The 14,862-nt window shown below is 44.7% G+C and overlaps 1 protein-coding gene across 7 annotated transcripts in view; it reads right to left on the bottom strand.

Annotated features, from left to right (window-relative positions):
- LOC105544446 (RNA-binding protein 4) overlaps positions 1 to 14,862 on the bottom strand; it is a 55,388-nt gene that overhangs the window by 15,644 nt on the left and 24,882 nt on the right. For 2 of the 7 annotated variants that reach the window (XM_011986948.1, XM_011986949.1), the window contains exons 3-4: positions 12,826 to 13,516; positions 10,491 to 10,934 (exon numbers count right to left, since the gene is read on the bottom strand). The exons of 2 other annotated variants lie outside the window; for them this stretch is intronic. In XM_011986948.1, the coding sequence (XP_011842338.1) occupies positions 12,834 to 13,516 (683 nt within the window). In that variant the 3' untranslated portion in view covers positions 10,491 to 10,934; positions 12,826 to 12,833. Of the gene's footprint in view, positions 1 to 7,104; positions 7,308 to 10,490; positions 10,935 to 12,825; positions 13,517 to 14,862 lie in introns of those variants that run through there. 3 more of the 7 variants (XM_011986954.1, XM_011986953.1, XM_011986955.1) reach the window with 2 other exon arrangements.

Here is a 14,862-nt window from a genome sequence, read left to right as displayed (position 1 = left end):
GATTGAAAGAGTGGTTTTAAAAAAAAAAAAAAAAAAAAAGCTAAGTGCTAAAGATATAAAAAGACAAAAAGGAAATACAAACGACTCTTAAAAATATAAAGGGCTGCCAGGCGCGGTGCTCACGCTTGTAATCCTAGCACTTTGGTAGGCTGAGGCGGGCAGATCACCTGAGGTCGGGAGACCAGCCTGACCAACATGGAGAAACCCCATCTCTACTAAAAATACAAAATTAGCCAGGTGTGGTGGCACATGCCTATATTCCCAGCTAATCAGGAGTCTGAGGCAAGAGAATCACTTAAACCCATACCATTGCACTCCAGCCTGGGCAACAAGAGCAAAACTCCAGGTATGGCGTGGTGGGTCACACCTATAATCCCAGCACTTTGGGAGGCCAAGGTAGGCAGATCACGAGGTCAGCAGTTCGAGACCAGCCTGGCCAACATGGTGAAACCCCATCTCTACTAAAAACACAAAAAATACAAAAATTAGCTGGGTGTGGTGGCGCGTGCCTATAATCCCAGCTACTCAGGAGGCTGAGGCAGCAGAACTGCTTGAACGCTTGAACCGGGACCTGGGAGGCGGAGGTTGCGGTGAGCCGAGATCACACAGTGGCTTGAGCCTGTAATACCAACACTTTGGGAGGCCAAGTCAGGAGGATCACTTGAGGGCAGGAGTTTGAGGACCAGCCTGGGCAACATGGCAAGACCCTGTCTCTACGAAAAATTAAAACCTCACTCATTACAAAAATAGACACTAATTATAAATACAGTAAGACAGCTATGGTCTGAATATTTGTGTCACCACCCCCCCCCCGCATTAATGTTGAAATACCCCCACAAGGTAATGGTTTTAGGTGAAGCCTTTCACATCTAACTGGTGGGAATATACATTGTAATGACTTGAGGACAATTTGACACACAGCAAAATATAAACTGCCCATCAATACCTAGGAATGTAGCTTATTAAAATACCTGCACTCATACCAAATAACCATTTTTTATCTAATACAAAATGTCACTAACTTTCAGGTACAACTTTTTTTTTTTTTTTGGAAGACAGAGTCTCGCTCTGTCGTGCAGGCTGGAGTGCAGTGGTGCTATCTTGGCTCACTACAAGCTCCGCCTCCCAGGTTCACGCCATTCTCCTGCCTCAGCCTCCGGAGTAGCTGGGACTACAGGCACAAGCAACCACGCCCAGCTAATTTTTTGTATTTTCAGTAGAGACAGGGTTTCACCATGTTAGCCAGGATGGTCTCAATCTCCTGACCTCGTGATCCGCCCGCCTCAGCTTCCCAGTGCTGGGATTACAGGTGTGAGCCACCGCACCCAGCCTAGGTACAACATTATTTTATACACTACTAAAACACTGCCAGTCAGACGTAGTGGCTCACGCCTGTAATCCCAGCACTTTGGGAGGATGAGGTGGGCGGATCGCTTGAGCTGAGGAGTTTAAGACCAGCCACTCAACATGGCGAAACCCCATCTCTACAAAAAAAAAATACAAAAACAATTAGCCGGGCGTGGTGGTGTGCACTTGTAGTCCCAGCTATTCAGGAGGCTGAGGCGGGAGGATCACTTGAGCCCAGGAGGTGGAGGTTATAAAGTGAGATCATGCCACTGCATTCCTGCCTGGGTAACAGAGCAAGACTCTGTCTCAAAAAAAAAAAAAAAAAATTAAACACTGCCAATTGAACTATGAGACATATGGATAAGCAAGACACAAATTTCAGACACATCAAAAAATGTTAAAACATTATGTCTAAGAATTGTTTAAATATAACCTTATCCTTTTTGTTTTAAAAAAAAAAACTATACTTATGGGCACATTTTTTTTTTTTTTTTTTTTTTTGAGACAGTCTCACTCTGTCACCCAGGTTGGAGTGCAGTGGTGCAATCTTGGCTCACTGCAACCTCCACCTCCCAGGTTCAACCGATTCTCCTGCCTCAGCCTCCTGAGTAGCTGGGATTACAAGTGTGGGCTACCACGCCCAGCAAAATTTTAAAGAAGTAAAAAGAAGGCTGGGCGCGGTGGCTCACGCCTATAATCCCAGTACTTTTGGGAGGCCGAGGCGGGCGGATCACAAGGTCAGAAGTTCAAGACCACCCTGACCAACATGGTGAAACCTTGTCTCTAGTAAAACTACAAAAAAAAATTTAGCTAGGCATGGTGGTATGCACCTGTAATCCTAGCTACTCAGGAGGCTGAGGGAGGAGAATCGCTTGAACCTGGGAGGCAGACACTGTAGTGAGCCGAGATGGCGCCACTGGACACCAGCCTGGGCGACAGAGTGAGACTCCATCTCAAAAAATAAAAAAACAAATTATCTGTAGGTGGGGCACAGTGGCTCACACCTGTAATCCCAGCACTTTGGGAGGCTAAGGCAGGAGGATCACTTAAGCCCAGGAGTTCAAGACCAGGCTGGGCTACAGGGGAAAACCTTGTCTCTAAAAGAAAAAAAAAAAAAAAAATTAATCAAAACTGAGCTGGGCGTGGTGGTGCGTGCCTGTGGTCCCAGCTACTCAGGAGGCTGAGGCGAGAGGATAGCTTCAGCCTGGGAGGTCAAGGTTGCAGTGAGACATGTTTGCACCACAGCACTCCAGCCTAGAGAACAAAGTGAGACCTTGTCTCAAAAATAAAATTTTTTAAAAAGTTAATAGGGCTTGGTGGCATACATACGCCTGTAGTCCTAAATACTTGGGAGGCTGAGACTGGAGGATCATTTGGGCCTCGGAGCTATGGCTGCAGTGAGATATAACACCGTGGCACTCTAGCCTGGATGACAGAGCAAGACCCTGTCTCTAAAATAAGTAATATTTTTAGAGAGAGTCTTGCTGTTGTCCCGCTGGGCTTGAACTCCTGGGCTGCTCAAGCAATCCCTGCACCTTGGCCTGCCAAGTACCTGAGACTACAGGTGCATGCCACTGTGCCCTGCTTATTTTTTGCCTTTTTAATTGAGGCATGTATTCAAAGTGTGATTCCCAATCCTGGGCGACAGAGCAGGACTCTGTCACAAAAAAAAAAGAAAGAAAGAAAGAGAGAGAAAAAAGAAAACCCATGTATGATTTTTTATTTCCCAAAACGTAGTAGCCTGTTGTTGACTGGAAGCCTTACAGGTCATAAGTCAATTAACATATTTCATGTGTTACATGTATACTGTATTCTTACAATAAAAGCTAAACAAAAGGCTGGGCGCGGTGGGTCACACCTATAATCCTAACACTTTGGGAGGCTGAGGTGGGTGGATCACCTGAGGTCAAGAGTTCGAGAACAGCCTGACCAATATGGTGAAACCCTGTCTCTACTAAAAATACAAAAGTTACCTGGGCATGGTTGGCATGTGCCTACAGTTCCAGCTACTCAGAAGGCTGAGACAGGAGATTTGCTTGGACCCAAGAGGCAGAGGTTGCAGTGAGCCGAGATCACATCACTGCACTCCAGCCTGGGTGACAGAGCAAGACTCCCTCTCAAAAAAAAAAAAAAAAAATAAGTAGAAGTGAATCATCATAAAGGTGTTCATCCCGATAGTATTTATGTTGAATAGGCTGAGGAAAAGTAGGAGGAGGGGTTGGTCTGGCTGTCTCAGGGCAGCAGAGGCAGAAGAAAATCCATCTATAAGTCCATGTTAAGTGAACCTGCACAACAGTTCAAACCCTTGTTTTTCAATGGTCAACTGTACAAAGAAAGCCCCAAACTCGGTTAGGTGTCAATCTTCCTTACACTGTGAAACTCAGAAGTCCCATCTTGTCACATATCTGAATACAAACAATTCTGATGTTGGATAGAGGAACTCAAAGAAATCAGCAGGCACACACAACCCTCAATGGAAGCACCAGCCCCCAGTGGACAGAGTACTCAACCTCCCTGTTAGCTGTGACAAGACAAAAATGAAAGCAGTAATAAAATGCTCAATTCACTCATCACTATCCAAGTACTTTCTCCTTTGGTGTCGTGTCTCCTTAAGGGGACAGGAAGAACCATCCCTGTTTTGGTGGGGGTGGGCGGGTATATGTTTCAGACAGGTCAGGTCTCACTATGTTGGCCAGGCTGGCCTTGGAATTCCTGCGCTCAATCTTTGCACCTCAGCCTCCCTAGTAGCTGAGACTAGACAGGCGCCACCAGGCCCGAAACCATCCCAATTTTGTATCTCAAGGGTGCTATTTACCTGCCATAAAGTAACACAAGTCCCTATTCCTGTCAGATTTGCATCTGATGAGAAGCTAGAAGGTTCACTCATGTTAAGCCATCATAATCTGGCTTGACAAAATAGAGTTGTTAGCATGAAAAAACTTAATAATGCAAGAACATGGTTCAACAAAGCAAATATTAAGGCTTCAAAAAGTCCCCTGCCCCACCTTCCCCAGAAGCCAACTGCTTTTGCCTTTTTAGCTGTTCTTTACCTTTATTTCTGAATAAGATGTTCATAATCCATTTGCCACTTTAAAAAATTTCCTTTTGGCTGGGCGTGATGGCTTATGCCCGTAATCCCAGCACTTTGGGAGGCCAAGGTGGGCAGATCACAAGGTCAGGAGATCGAGACCATCCTGGCTAACATGGTGAAACCCCATCTCTACTAAAATACAAAAAAATTAGCCAGGCGTGGTGGAGGGCGCCTGTAGTCCCAGCTACTCAGGAGGCTGAGGCAGGAGAATGGCATGAACCTGGGAGGCGGAGCTTGCAGTAAGCCGAGATCGCACCACTGCGCTCCGGCCTGGGCGACCAAAAAAAAAAAAATTCCTCATTTCTATGAGTTTTGCTCTTACACATATTACCTACCCATCCCCACTTCATCAGATTATTATTTTATTACAATATTCAGAGCTACAACAATCGTAACTAGGTAAATATCACATACAGTTGAATCCTGCTATGGTTTGAGTGTTTATGTCCCCCGAAAATTCATGTTAAAATCCGAATCTCCAAGGTGAAAGTATTAGGTACACCTTTGAGAGGTGATTACACCACAGAACAAAGCCCTCATCAATGGGATTTGTGCCCTTATATAGAAGAAACCCCAGAGAAATCCCTCACCCTTCCTGCCTTGCAAACTCAAGACAGGATCCAGGCACCAAGTCTGCCACAGCCTTGATCTTGGCCTTCCCAGGCTCCAAAACGCTGAGAAATAAAATTCTGTTGTGTATAAGCCATCCAGTTTATGGTCTTTTGTTACAGTAGCTCAAACGGAGTAAGAAAATCCTCATGTTGGCCGGGCGCGGTGGCTCACGCCTGTAATCCCAACACTTTGGGGGGCCAAGGGGGGTGGATCACAAGGTCAGGAGATTGAGACCATCCTGGCTAACACAGTGAAACCCCGTCTCTACTAAAAAAATTCAAAACTCAGCCGGGTGTGGTGGCGGGCGCCTGTAGTCCCAGCTACTCAGGAGGCTGAGGCAGGAGAATGAATGGCATGAACCCAAGAGGCGGAGCTTGCAGTGAGCCGAGATCACGCCACTGCACTCCAGCCTGGGTGACAGAGCAAGACTCCGTCTCAAAAAAGAAAATCCTCATGTTATAATACTTCACAAGTTTTTGTTTATTCTAGTTAATATTTACCTTAATTTTTTCATTTTCTCTGTACTTCATCAGTAATTCAGCTCGAAACTCTCCAAGTAAGGCAAAAATTTCCTCAGTATATTCTAATACAGTTTTTTGTCTGAGACATCCCCTCTTAGAAGTATACTTTCTCTTGCTTCAACCTGGACTACTGTTCTCCAAATCCACTGCAGAAAGGGAGTCCTGGGACTTCCCATCACCATCATCCTGGGAATTCCTTTTACCTCAGAATGAGATGATGTATAAGAACACAAAACTACTGAGAGCAAACTGACCTGGGTAATTTGAAACAGCACTTAGTACCAGTGCCAATGATCTCTCACTACTGCATCCCCCTGAGACTACTTTAAGTACTGATGTGTAGCTCTAGGGTAAAGAGCCTGGTTTAATTTAGCATTCACCGAAAACCCCAATTTTGAGGATGCCTGGAAAACTTTTGAGACAGGGTCCCACTCTGTCACCCAGGATGGAGTCCAGTGATACCATCTCTGTTCACTGCAACCTCTATCCCTGGCATTGAGCAATCCTCCCATCTCAGCCTCCTGAGTAGCTGGAACTACAGGCGTGAGTCACCATGACCAGCTCATTTTTAAATTATTATTATTATTATTATTGAGTCTCGCTCTGTCGCCCAGGCTGGAGTGCAGTGGCCGGATCTCAGCTCACTGCAAGCTCCACCTCCCGGGTTTACGCCATTCTCCTGCCTCAGCCTCCCGAGTAGCTGGGACTACAGGCGCCCGCCACCTCGCCCGGCTAGTTTTTTGTATTTTTTAGTAGAGATGGGGTTTCACCGTGTTAGCCAGGATGGTCTCGCTCTCCTGACCTTCCTTATGATCCGCCCGTCTCGGCCTCCCAAAGTGCTGGGATTACCGGCTTGAGCCACCGCGCCTGGCCTATTATAATTATTTTAAGGACATACTTTCACTCTCATTGCCCAGGGTGGAGTTCAATGGCGCTATCTCAGCTCCCGGCAACCTCTGCCTCCCGGGTTCAAGTGATTCTCCTGCCTCAGCCTCCCGAGTAGCTGGGATTACAGGCACCCACCACCATGACTGGCTAATTTTTTGTGTTTTTAGTAGAGATGGGGTTTCTCCATGTTGGACAGGCTGGTCTTGAACTCCCAACCTCAGGCGATCTGCTGCCTTGACCTCCCAAAGTGCTGGGATTACAGGCGTCAAGCCACCACTCCTGGCCGGAAAACTTTTAAGGCAAAGTTAACAGGGTTAACACCAAGTTAAACTCCAAGATCACCCTGAAAACTCTGCCCTCCATGGTCCTTTGACTCACGCAGAACCAGGCCAGGCCACATGTCATCAATACAAAATAGTATGACCATTCCCACCCCAACCTGACTTCCAAGGACATATCAATTATTTGTACACCCAAGACCCAGACAAGCAGCTGCTTGTGGAGGCACAGTGAGGACAGGCACAATGCCCTATTGATCTTTGTATTCACCACATGCTAACCTAATTGCAGGTAATCAGGGAGTACCTAGCGAAATAGAAATCCAGCTAGACATTTACTAGACAGAATGAACAGTGAAATGCTATCGGGGAAAAATCAGTTTATTAAAGCATTACTCTTGAAAAACTACATTTTGGCCAGGCGCAGTGGCTCACATATAATCTCCGCAAAAACTTTAGGAGGCCAAGGCAGGAGGATCCCTTGAGCTCAGGAGATCAGAGTTACAGTGAGCTATGATCATGCCACAGCACTGCAGCTTGGGTGTCTAAAAAACAAAAAGAGCTAGATGGCTAAACAAAAAGCAAGAAAAAGTACTTTATTACTCCTGAGGTAAGGAGTGACAGCATAACCTTGTCAATTACAAAGAGCCAACTACATGGCTTCAACTCAAAGATACACTTGATTGGAAGCATAAAGAAAACTTCATAATACATCGATGTTGAAAATCAGTGAATTATAGTCAATCTTTCCAAATCACCTCTTAAAAATAATTCATCTTGCTCTGTCACCTGGGCTGGAGTATAGTGACACAATCGGCTCACCACAGCCTGAAACTCCTGGGCTCAAACTATCCTCCCGCTTCAGCCTCTCTTAGTAGCTGGAACTTCAGCTGCATATCCACCACACAGAGCTAATTTTAAAATTGTCTTAGAAACGGGATCCTGCTATGTTGCCTAGGCTGCCATTGTTCTTGATAAAGTTTTTCCTCTCAACAAGTCAATAGTTTAAGGCTGGGTGTGGTGGCTCATGCCTGTAATTCCAGCACTTTAGGAGGCAGGCGAATCACTTGAGTCTGGGAGTTTGAGACCAGATTGGCCATGGTGAAACTCCATCTCTACTAAAAATACAAAAATTAGCCAGGTGTGGTGGCGGGTGCCTGTAATCCCAGTTACTCAGGAGGCTGAGGCAGGAGAATCACTTGAACATGGAAGGCACAGGCTGCAGTGAGCCAAGATCATGCCAGTGCACTCCAGTCTGGGCAAGAGAGACCCTGTCTCAAGGGGAAAAAAAAAAAAAAAAAACCACACACACAAACAATAAATAGTTTAAAAGAGAAAATGGAAAAGCATCTAGTATGAATATAGCATTAAGCCAGGCCAGATTCTGAGTTATGAAAAACCTACTCTTACGTTGTCTGTTACAGGGAGATCAGGATCTCAAAGCAGAAAGCAACAATGACTTCCTCTAACAGAATCAAGAAATTTAAAAATAAAAATTTTTTTGAGAGAAGTATCGCTCTTTTCCCCCAGGCTTGAGTTAGTGGCTCAATCTCGGCTCGCTGCAACCTCTGCCTCCCTTTGTATTTTTTAGTAGAGACTGGGTTTCACCAAGTTGGCCAGGCTGGTCTCGAACTCCTGACCTCAGGGGATCCGCCTGCCTCAGCCTCCCAAAGTGCCGGGATTACAGGCATGAGACACTGCGCCTGATAAAAAATTTTTGAGACACCCAGGCTGTAGTGCAGTGGCCTGATCTTACCTCACTGCAGCCTTGACTTCCTGGGTTCAAGTGATCCTCCCACCTCAGCCTCTGGAGTAGCTGGGACCACAAATGCGCACCACTATGCCCAGGTAATTTTTAAATTTTTTGTAGAGACAGGGCTTCCCCATGTTGCCCAGGCTGGTCTTGAACTTCTGAGCTCAAGCAACCCACTTGCCTCAGCCTCCCAAAGTGCTGGGATTACGGGTGTGAGGCACTGCACCCGGCCAAGGAGTTAATATTTTATTTTATAAAATATTTTTTTGAGACGGAGTTTTGCTCTTGTTGCCCAGGCTGGAGTGCAATGGCGCAATCTTGGCTCACTGCAACCTCCGCCTCCCTGGGTTCAAGCGATTTTGCTGCCCTCAGCCTCCTGAGTAGCTGGGATTACAGGCACACGCCGCCACACCCAGCTAATTTTTCGTATTTTTAGTAGAGACAGGATTTCACCATGTTGGTCAGGCTGATCTCGAACTCCTGACCTTGCGATCCACCCGCCTCGGCCTCCCAAAGTGCTGGGATTACAAGCGTGAGCCACCATGCCTGAGTTAATTTTAACAGTTAACTTAATTTTAACTAGTTTTGTAATGCAAAAATGTATCATATCCATGTTTACCATGTCACTTCTGAAAATCCTTCACTGACCATCCCCATCTAAACAGAATTCTTGCTTGACATTTCTGCATTTTCTCCTCCCTCAGAATAGAAGCTCCAGAACCGTATATATGCCCAACACTTAAAACACCACCTTCCAGAGTATCATTCAATAAAATATTTGTTGAATCAACAAATACCGTTAGTCTCCAATGTTTGAAATTTGCCAACCCTACCCATCAGATCAAAGGGTATACTGAGAGAGTAAAAATGGCGTTCAGTGGTGGGTCTGTCCTTTAGAGAAAAAGAAACCAAAGTAGGTATGTACGACCATCCAAGAGAAATGGCAGAGAACCAACCCAGCCAGGAAAGGAAAAAACTAACAGAAAAACATTTGCTGGGAAGATTAAATGAGAACACATCAAACACCCAGCACAGGCTTCACATACAAAAATATTCAATAAATTACATGTTGTATAGAGCTGTTCAAATCTTGGCCATCTATGATTAGGAAGAATCCAACAGGAGGAAGCAATTATTAAAAAAAAAAAAATCTAAGAAACCATCTAAGTAAAGACCAGCTTATCTCCCCATCATCATAACCCGACTTCCCTAAAGGGTAATGCCGGGCATACAGTAGGTGCTCAGTATTTGCTGAATGATTCTGAGAAATGCTCTAACTAGACATAGTCCTGTATCTGTAGAAATTGGAGCAAGAAGGTACAGAGCAAACATATGGAAGACAAGTAACTGTTTCAAGAAAAACATGAGGCTAAGAGGCGGCAGTTCTTGCACTTAGCCTCATCATTCAACAAGGTATCTAAAGTTCGTATGTTGGGTCATTTCTCCATGCCTATGATTTAAAGGCTATAAACCCAAGTAATGAGGTGCTAGTGGGACATTCAGGCATTCTTTGGATTTTGGCAGAGCTAAACAAATAGATGGTGAAAGGCATCAACACATATCACTGGCCTACAGTTAGCAAAGTACTCTTGGAGCCACAGCTTCATTTTTTCACACGACACAAAGAGCAAAAGCTGACTTCCTCATCCCCGGAAATTAAGTTAAGCTAGATACACTGACTGGGTGATTGGAATGGTAGTCTTAAGGGAAGGTAGTGACTGCTTCTCTAGAAGAGAAGACCAACATCTCTAAACTAAAAGTAGGTGGTTTTATAACAAAGGTGGACCAGTGGGAAAAGTCTTCATTGGAAAAAGGCTGCCTACCTGGGCTTCTATATAACCCCTTTCCTCTGGCACCTACAAGTCCTATTTGCAATAAACAAAATAACTGCAGTGACGTTCACCCAAAGCTGAGTATCTTAAAACTTTATACCCTCCCCTTCAAGGTACAAATGAACCCCCAAACAAGCCGAAGCAAGAAGTCTCTCAAAGCACACATACCCTAAGTTGAAAAACCATTTATTTCACCGGAAAGAAAAAAAGTGATCCAACTCTATAGGTCTAGCCTTTGGACCAAAAAGAGACCCTGGAGCAGTGAGACTCTCACCAAGGTCATTCCCAAATCCAACAGCCGCAGGAGGCAGGAGGCAGGGAGGAGACAGCACAGCCCCCACCACAGTTTCTGCACACAATGAGGCCTGCTGGGAGAACAGAACATGAATGGGAAGCTACAGAAGTTTTGAAGGACAGAAGAACAGGAAAAGGGGCAGGAGAGGAAAGGAAAGGAAAGGAAGAGAAGGTCTGAACTTAGCAAGGTAAATTAAGGTCCACGGTTCCTGAGGGACTGAACGCACAGAGCCGAGAACGTCCCGGAGATGGGGTACCACGAAGGGTGTATTCTCATGCACAACCGCAGCTCGGAATTTCAGCCCACACACATCCCACCTGAAAGAGAGCACAATACAGCGGCTTTACAGCAAAGCTCAAAAGGGCTTTCCCATTAAAAACTTCAACATCTTTACAAAGTCTGATAACTTGACACTCCTTTTAAGTTTACTTGTACCCTTCCCCAGTATCACAGTAATCTCTTAACAATGGAAAGAGCTTGAAGGCCAGAGAGTAACTGGGAAGTCTAAACAATCTCAGACTAAGGTCTTAAATTAATAGCAAATCTTGTTTCATAAAAGTAGGCAAAGAGACATTCCATTGCTCTTGATGATGTTAACATTAGCATTCCTTAGAGAAGGTAATTCCACGTCACAAGCTGTCAGCAGAGGACAGGAAAAATGGAAAGGTTCCAATTAGCTCCCTGAGGTTAAAAAAAAAAAAAAAATCAACAGTATTTTCTATCTAGGAGTTACTGCCAAGGTCCAAGTTAAAAATCATTCAAAGTCTAAACAAAAGTAGCATCAACTGTGCAAGTTTTAAGACCTGAGGACATCCAATTCCAACTAGGGAAGAAGCTAACTTTGTAAAGAAGGTGTGGAAGGGAATGTATAAGCTACACATCAAGTCACTGAAGTCTCTTTTCCAGCCCAATCAGTGACTGCCTACTCAATAACCCTGGGAAAGTCACATACCTTCTGCCCTAACTGCAAAGATGACAGTTATCTCTCACTCACACAGTTACTATAATTAAGGATCAATGGTAATGTCTGGGACACACTGGGAGCTACTCAAAACTAAGGGCATTGAGATTTACCCTTAAGTACAATAATCTCAAACACCTAGAGCCCAAAGCTGGCAAGTATCAGAAGAGAATATATTCAAGTAGAGCCAAATGGATCATGGGGCTCAAAATGTATGACAGTGGAAAAAGCAAGGGGACTCAGGGTAGAGCTGCTGGCTCAAGAGTATTAAATGCCCAAAACAGCTAGTGAGAAGATGAAGAAGGGAGTGATTTGCTTATGGCAAAGCTCCCAACCCTGGATTTCAACCTCACCAAAGGAGTAAAATTAACAGGTGTGCATGCATACTTAAACATATACCCTGAGAAAGTAGATGATGTCAAAACTAGAACTGTGGGAATAGTTACTTAAAAAAAAAAAAAAAACCTAAGTAAGTGACAGGCTGGGCTGTTACAGGACAGACTGAAAGATAAAGCAATGGAGTGGGCACTCTATTCAGGGAATAAATCTGAGCTGGGCAAAGAAGGTAGGTGTTAGCAACTATGCCCAGACTTCCTTGTGGAACTTTATAAAAGATAAGTTTTGTATTTCTCTCTACCCCAACTTACCATCAAAATAAGTTCTATAAAACTCATAAGGGTTGAACCGTTCAGGAATGTCAGAAATATGCTTCAAGATTAAGATGATGCCATTTTGGTAGTCTTCTTAGTAACTGGGACCTGAGCAGTGATGACCAGTTAACTACAGTTATGGACTTTATCATCAGGGATCATATCAGAACTTTCACACAGCACAAAACAGAACAGGAAACTTGAAGACCTTAGGAATGTCGAACACCTAGGAAACTTAACAAAGGCTCTAAGAAACAAAACACCTGAGCCTGAACGTGTGGGTCCCCAGGTAAGGTTCAATTATAGCATAGTACATAGGTGACCCAAGATTCACCAGCACATCACTCTTTATTTTTCTAGACACAAATAGAATCAAATTGACTCTCACTACCAGAAGCCCTGAAAAATAGCCATGAGGGCCAAGGAACTCTATATATTTTAAAGTTAAACAGGTAGGACTTCTCTCTAGCCTGTGAGCCACCCTAGTAACCTTACCCTAACCCTGCAAAAGCAAGCAAGCAGGGCAGCCTAAATGGAGCCCTTTAGGCTGCAGGAGGGATGGCAAAACCAGAAGAGGGAACACCCCACCCCTCTCACCTCAAGCTTTAAAAGGCTGAGTACCGCGCCCGATCGGCATACTGCTCCCGCTCATACCGGGCCATGTCGTACAGAGAATTCCGCGCGGCTGCTGAAGCTTGGGACAACTCACTCTCATGCCCGTAACCGTAGCCCTCTCCAACAGTGGGGACTGGGGCTGTAGCGCGACGCAGGGGGCTCCGATCCCGCCCGTAATATGAAGTGGAAGCTGCAGTAACAGCAGCAGCGGCTGCTGCTGCAGCAGCAGCTGTGGCAGCAGCTCCTGAGGTCGGCAACAGGTGTCTATCGTAGGGATCGAGAGAGGTGGAGGTGAGGTGACTGGCCATGGCTGTATTCTGGACTTGTGGCAGCTGGGACAGGGTCTGCTCTGCGTAATTATACACGGAGGCAGCTGCAGCCGCCACTGCCTCATAGGACCGGGCAGCACGGCAGCGCTTGTAGTAGGCATCGAGCGCTCCGTACGCGTTGTTGTAATACAATGAATCCCCATAGCTCATGGTGTAAGGCGTACGCACTGCTCCGTATTGCTCATTATATTGCTCGGTCAAGTCTGCCACGCGGCCTGAACGATCTATCGGACACTCTTTGGACCAGTGCCCCTCTTTCCCGCACCGATAGCAGCCGCTCTGGTCTCCCATCCCGGGCGCAGTCCTAAGCCGGCTGGTGGACAACTGCACGTGCATTCGTTTGCCTTGAAGAAACAGACGCAAGAAGGGTTGCTATCACTCTTACTCATAGCCCCAGCCCCTACCCCAGACACTGGTCATAGCAATGGCTTTTATCTAGGCAATTCTAATACAGGACTCATCTTTACCAAAAGATAAAAAGGAAAAAAAAAACTCAACTTATAGATTCAGTATAATGACCTGATTTCAGGCAAAGATCAATTAGGTGACGAAATATGCTAGCTATAACAATAGTTTAAATGCTTAAGAAATAAACTACTCTTGCTCAAAACAATCTCATCCTTTGCCAAGTAACTGCAAGTAAAAATCATCTCCAAACAGCGGCTCAAAGTCAAAAGAAGTCAAAGTAAGAAAGAGTGCCCAATTTTTTTCTGACACCTCCAATCCTTACCAGCAAGATGGATTTTCATTAAGCAAGGGAATGTAAGTAAAGGCCAGCTCTCCACCCTCCTCAAAAACTTTAAAAGAATGGAATAAAAGACTCCAATGATTACCACTATTAAAGAATGATCTAGACTCAATCCACAGCTGAATGTGACAAGCAAATCTCAAAGTACATCTCTGGAAAAACCCTCATGAACTGGGGAGACTGAGGGGCACAAGTTGAAGGACAGCCTTCTCCCTTAACTGGGCCCTTTAAATTGCTGGTTCTGATCATTGCTTTAACATGGATTCTTTACAATCTGATAGTTTAACTACTTATACTAGTCAGTGGACCAAACTGCTCAGTTTAAGCAGAATTAAAGTACTTCTCCTGAAACTACCTAACTGAAAGCCTAACTAAGAACATACGCTTAATATTTTTCCTGAAAATTAAAATTTGCATTCTGGAAATGAAAAGTATTACTTCTGAAAATGTAATAAAAGCAGAATCTTTTCTAGAAAAGTTAAAACTAAGTTTTAGTAAGTCTCTACAGAAGCAATTTCTACCTAACATGATCTATCAGCTTACTGGTAAGCAAACTTCCGAAGACATCCAAATCCTGCAAAAACTTCCCAATGCAATTGGTTATGATGCACCTAAATATATACCTGTCAAAGGAGTAAATGGTCAAAAGCAAGGGAAAGTCAACAGATGGATCCTCTAACATTAGAGAAAATAGTAAACACACAATTTTACCTGCAAAATTAATGTTAGATTCTGGGAGACCAGAAAACACAATAGGGAAATGGGGATGGAAGGAACAAAATATCAAGGTCTACACAGCTGGGAAGTTTGGGTTGCAGGTTACTAAGAGAGCAGATATGCAATTATGCACTTAAGTGCCTTAAAGTGCTAGCCTGTCTCTGGCATTTGCCCAGTGGGCCACTTTGGCACCTAACAAAACCAGAGAAAACAAGTGCTAACAAA

The sequence above is a fragment of the Mandrillus leucophaeus genome, unplaced genomic scaffold, assembly GCF_000951045.1.
Source record: "Mandrillus leucophaeus isolate KB7577 unplaced genomic scaffold, Mleu.le_1.0 Scaffold30, whole genome shotgun sequence".
Taxonomy (NCBI): Eukaryota; Metazoa; Chordata; class Mammalia; order Primates; family Cercopithecidae; genus Mandrillus; species Mandrillus leucophaeus.
Note: the sequence above shows the minus strand (reverse complement) of the source record. Positions and strands in the feature narration are given on the sequence as shown.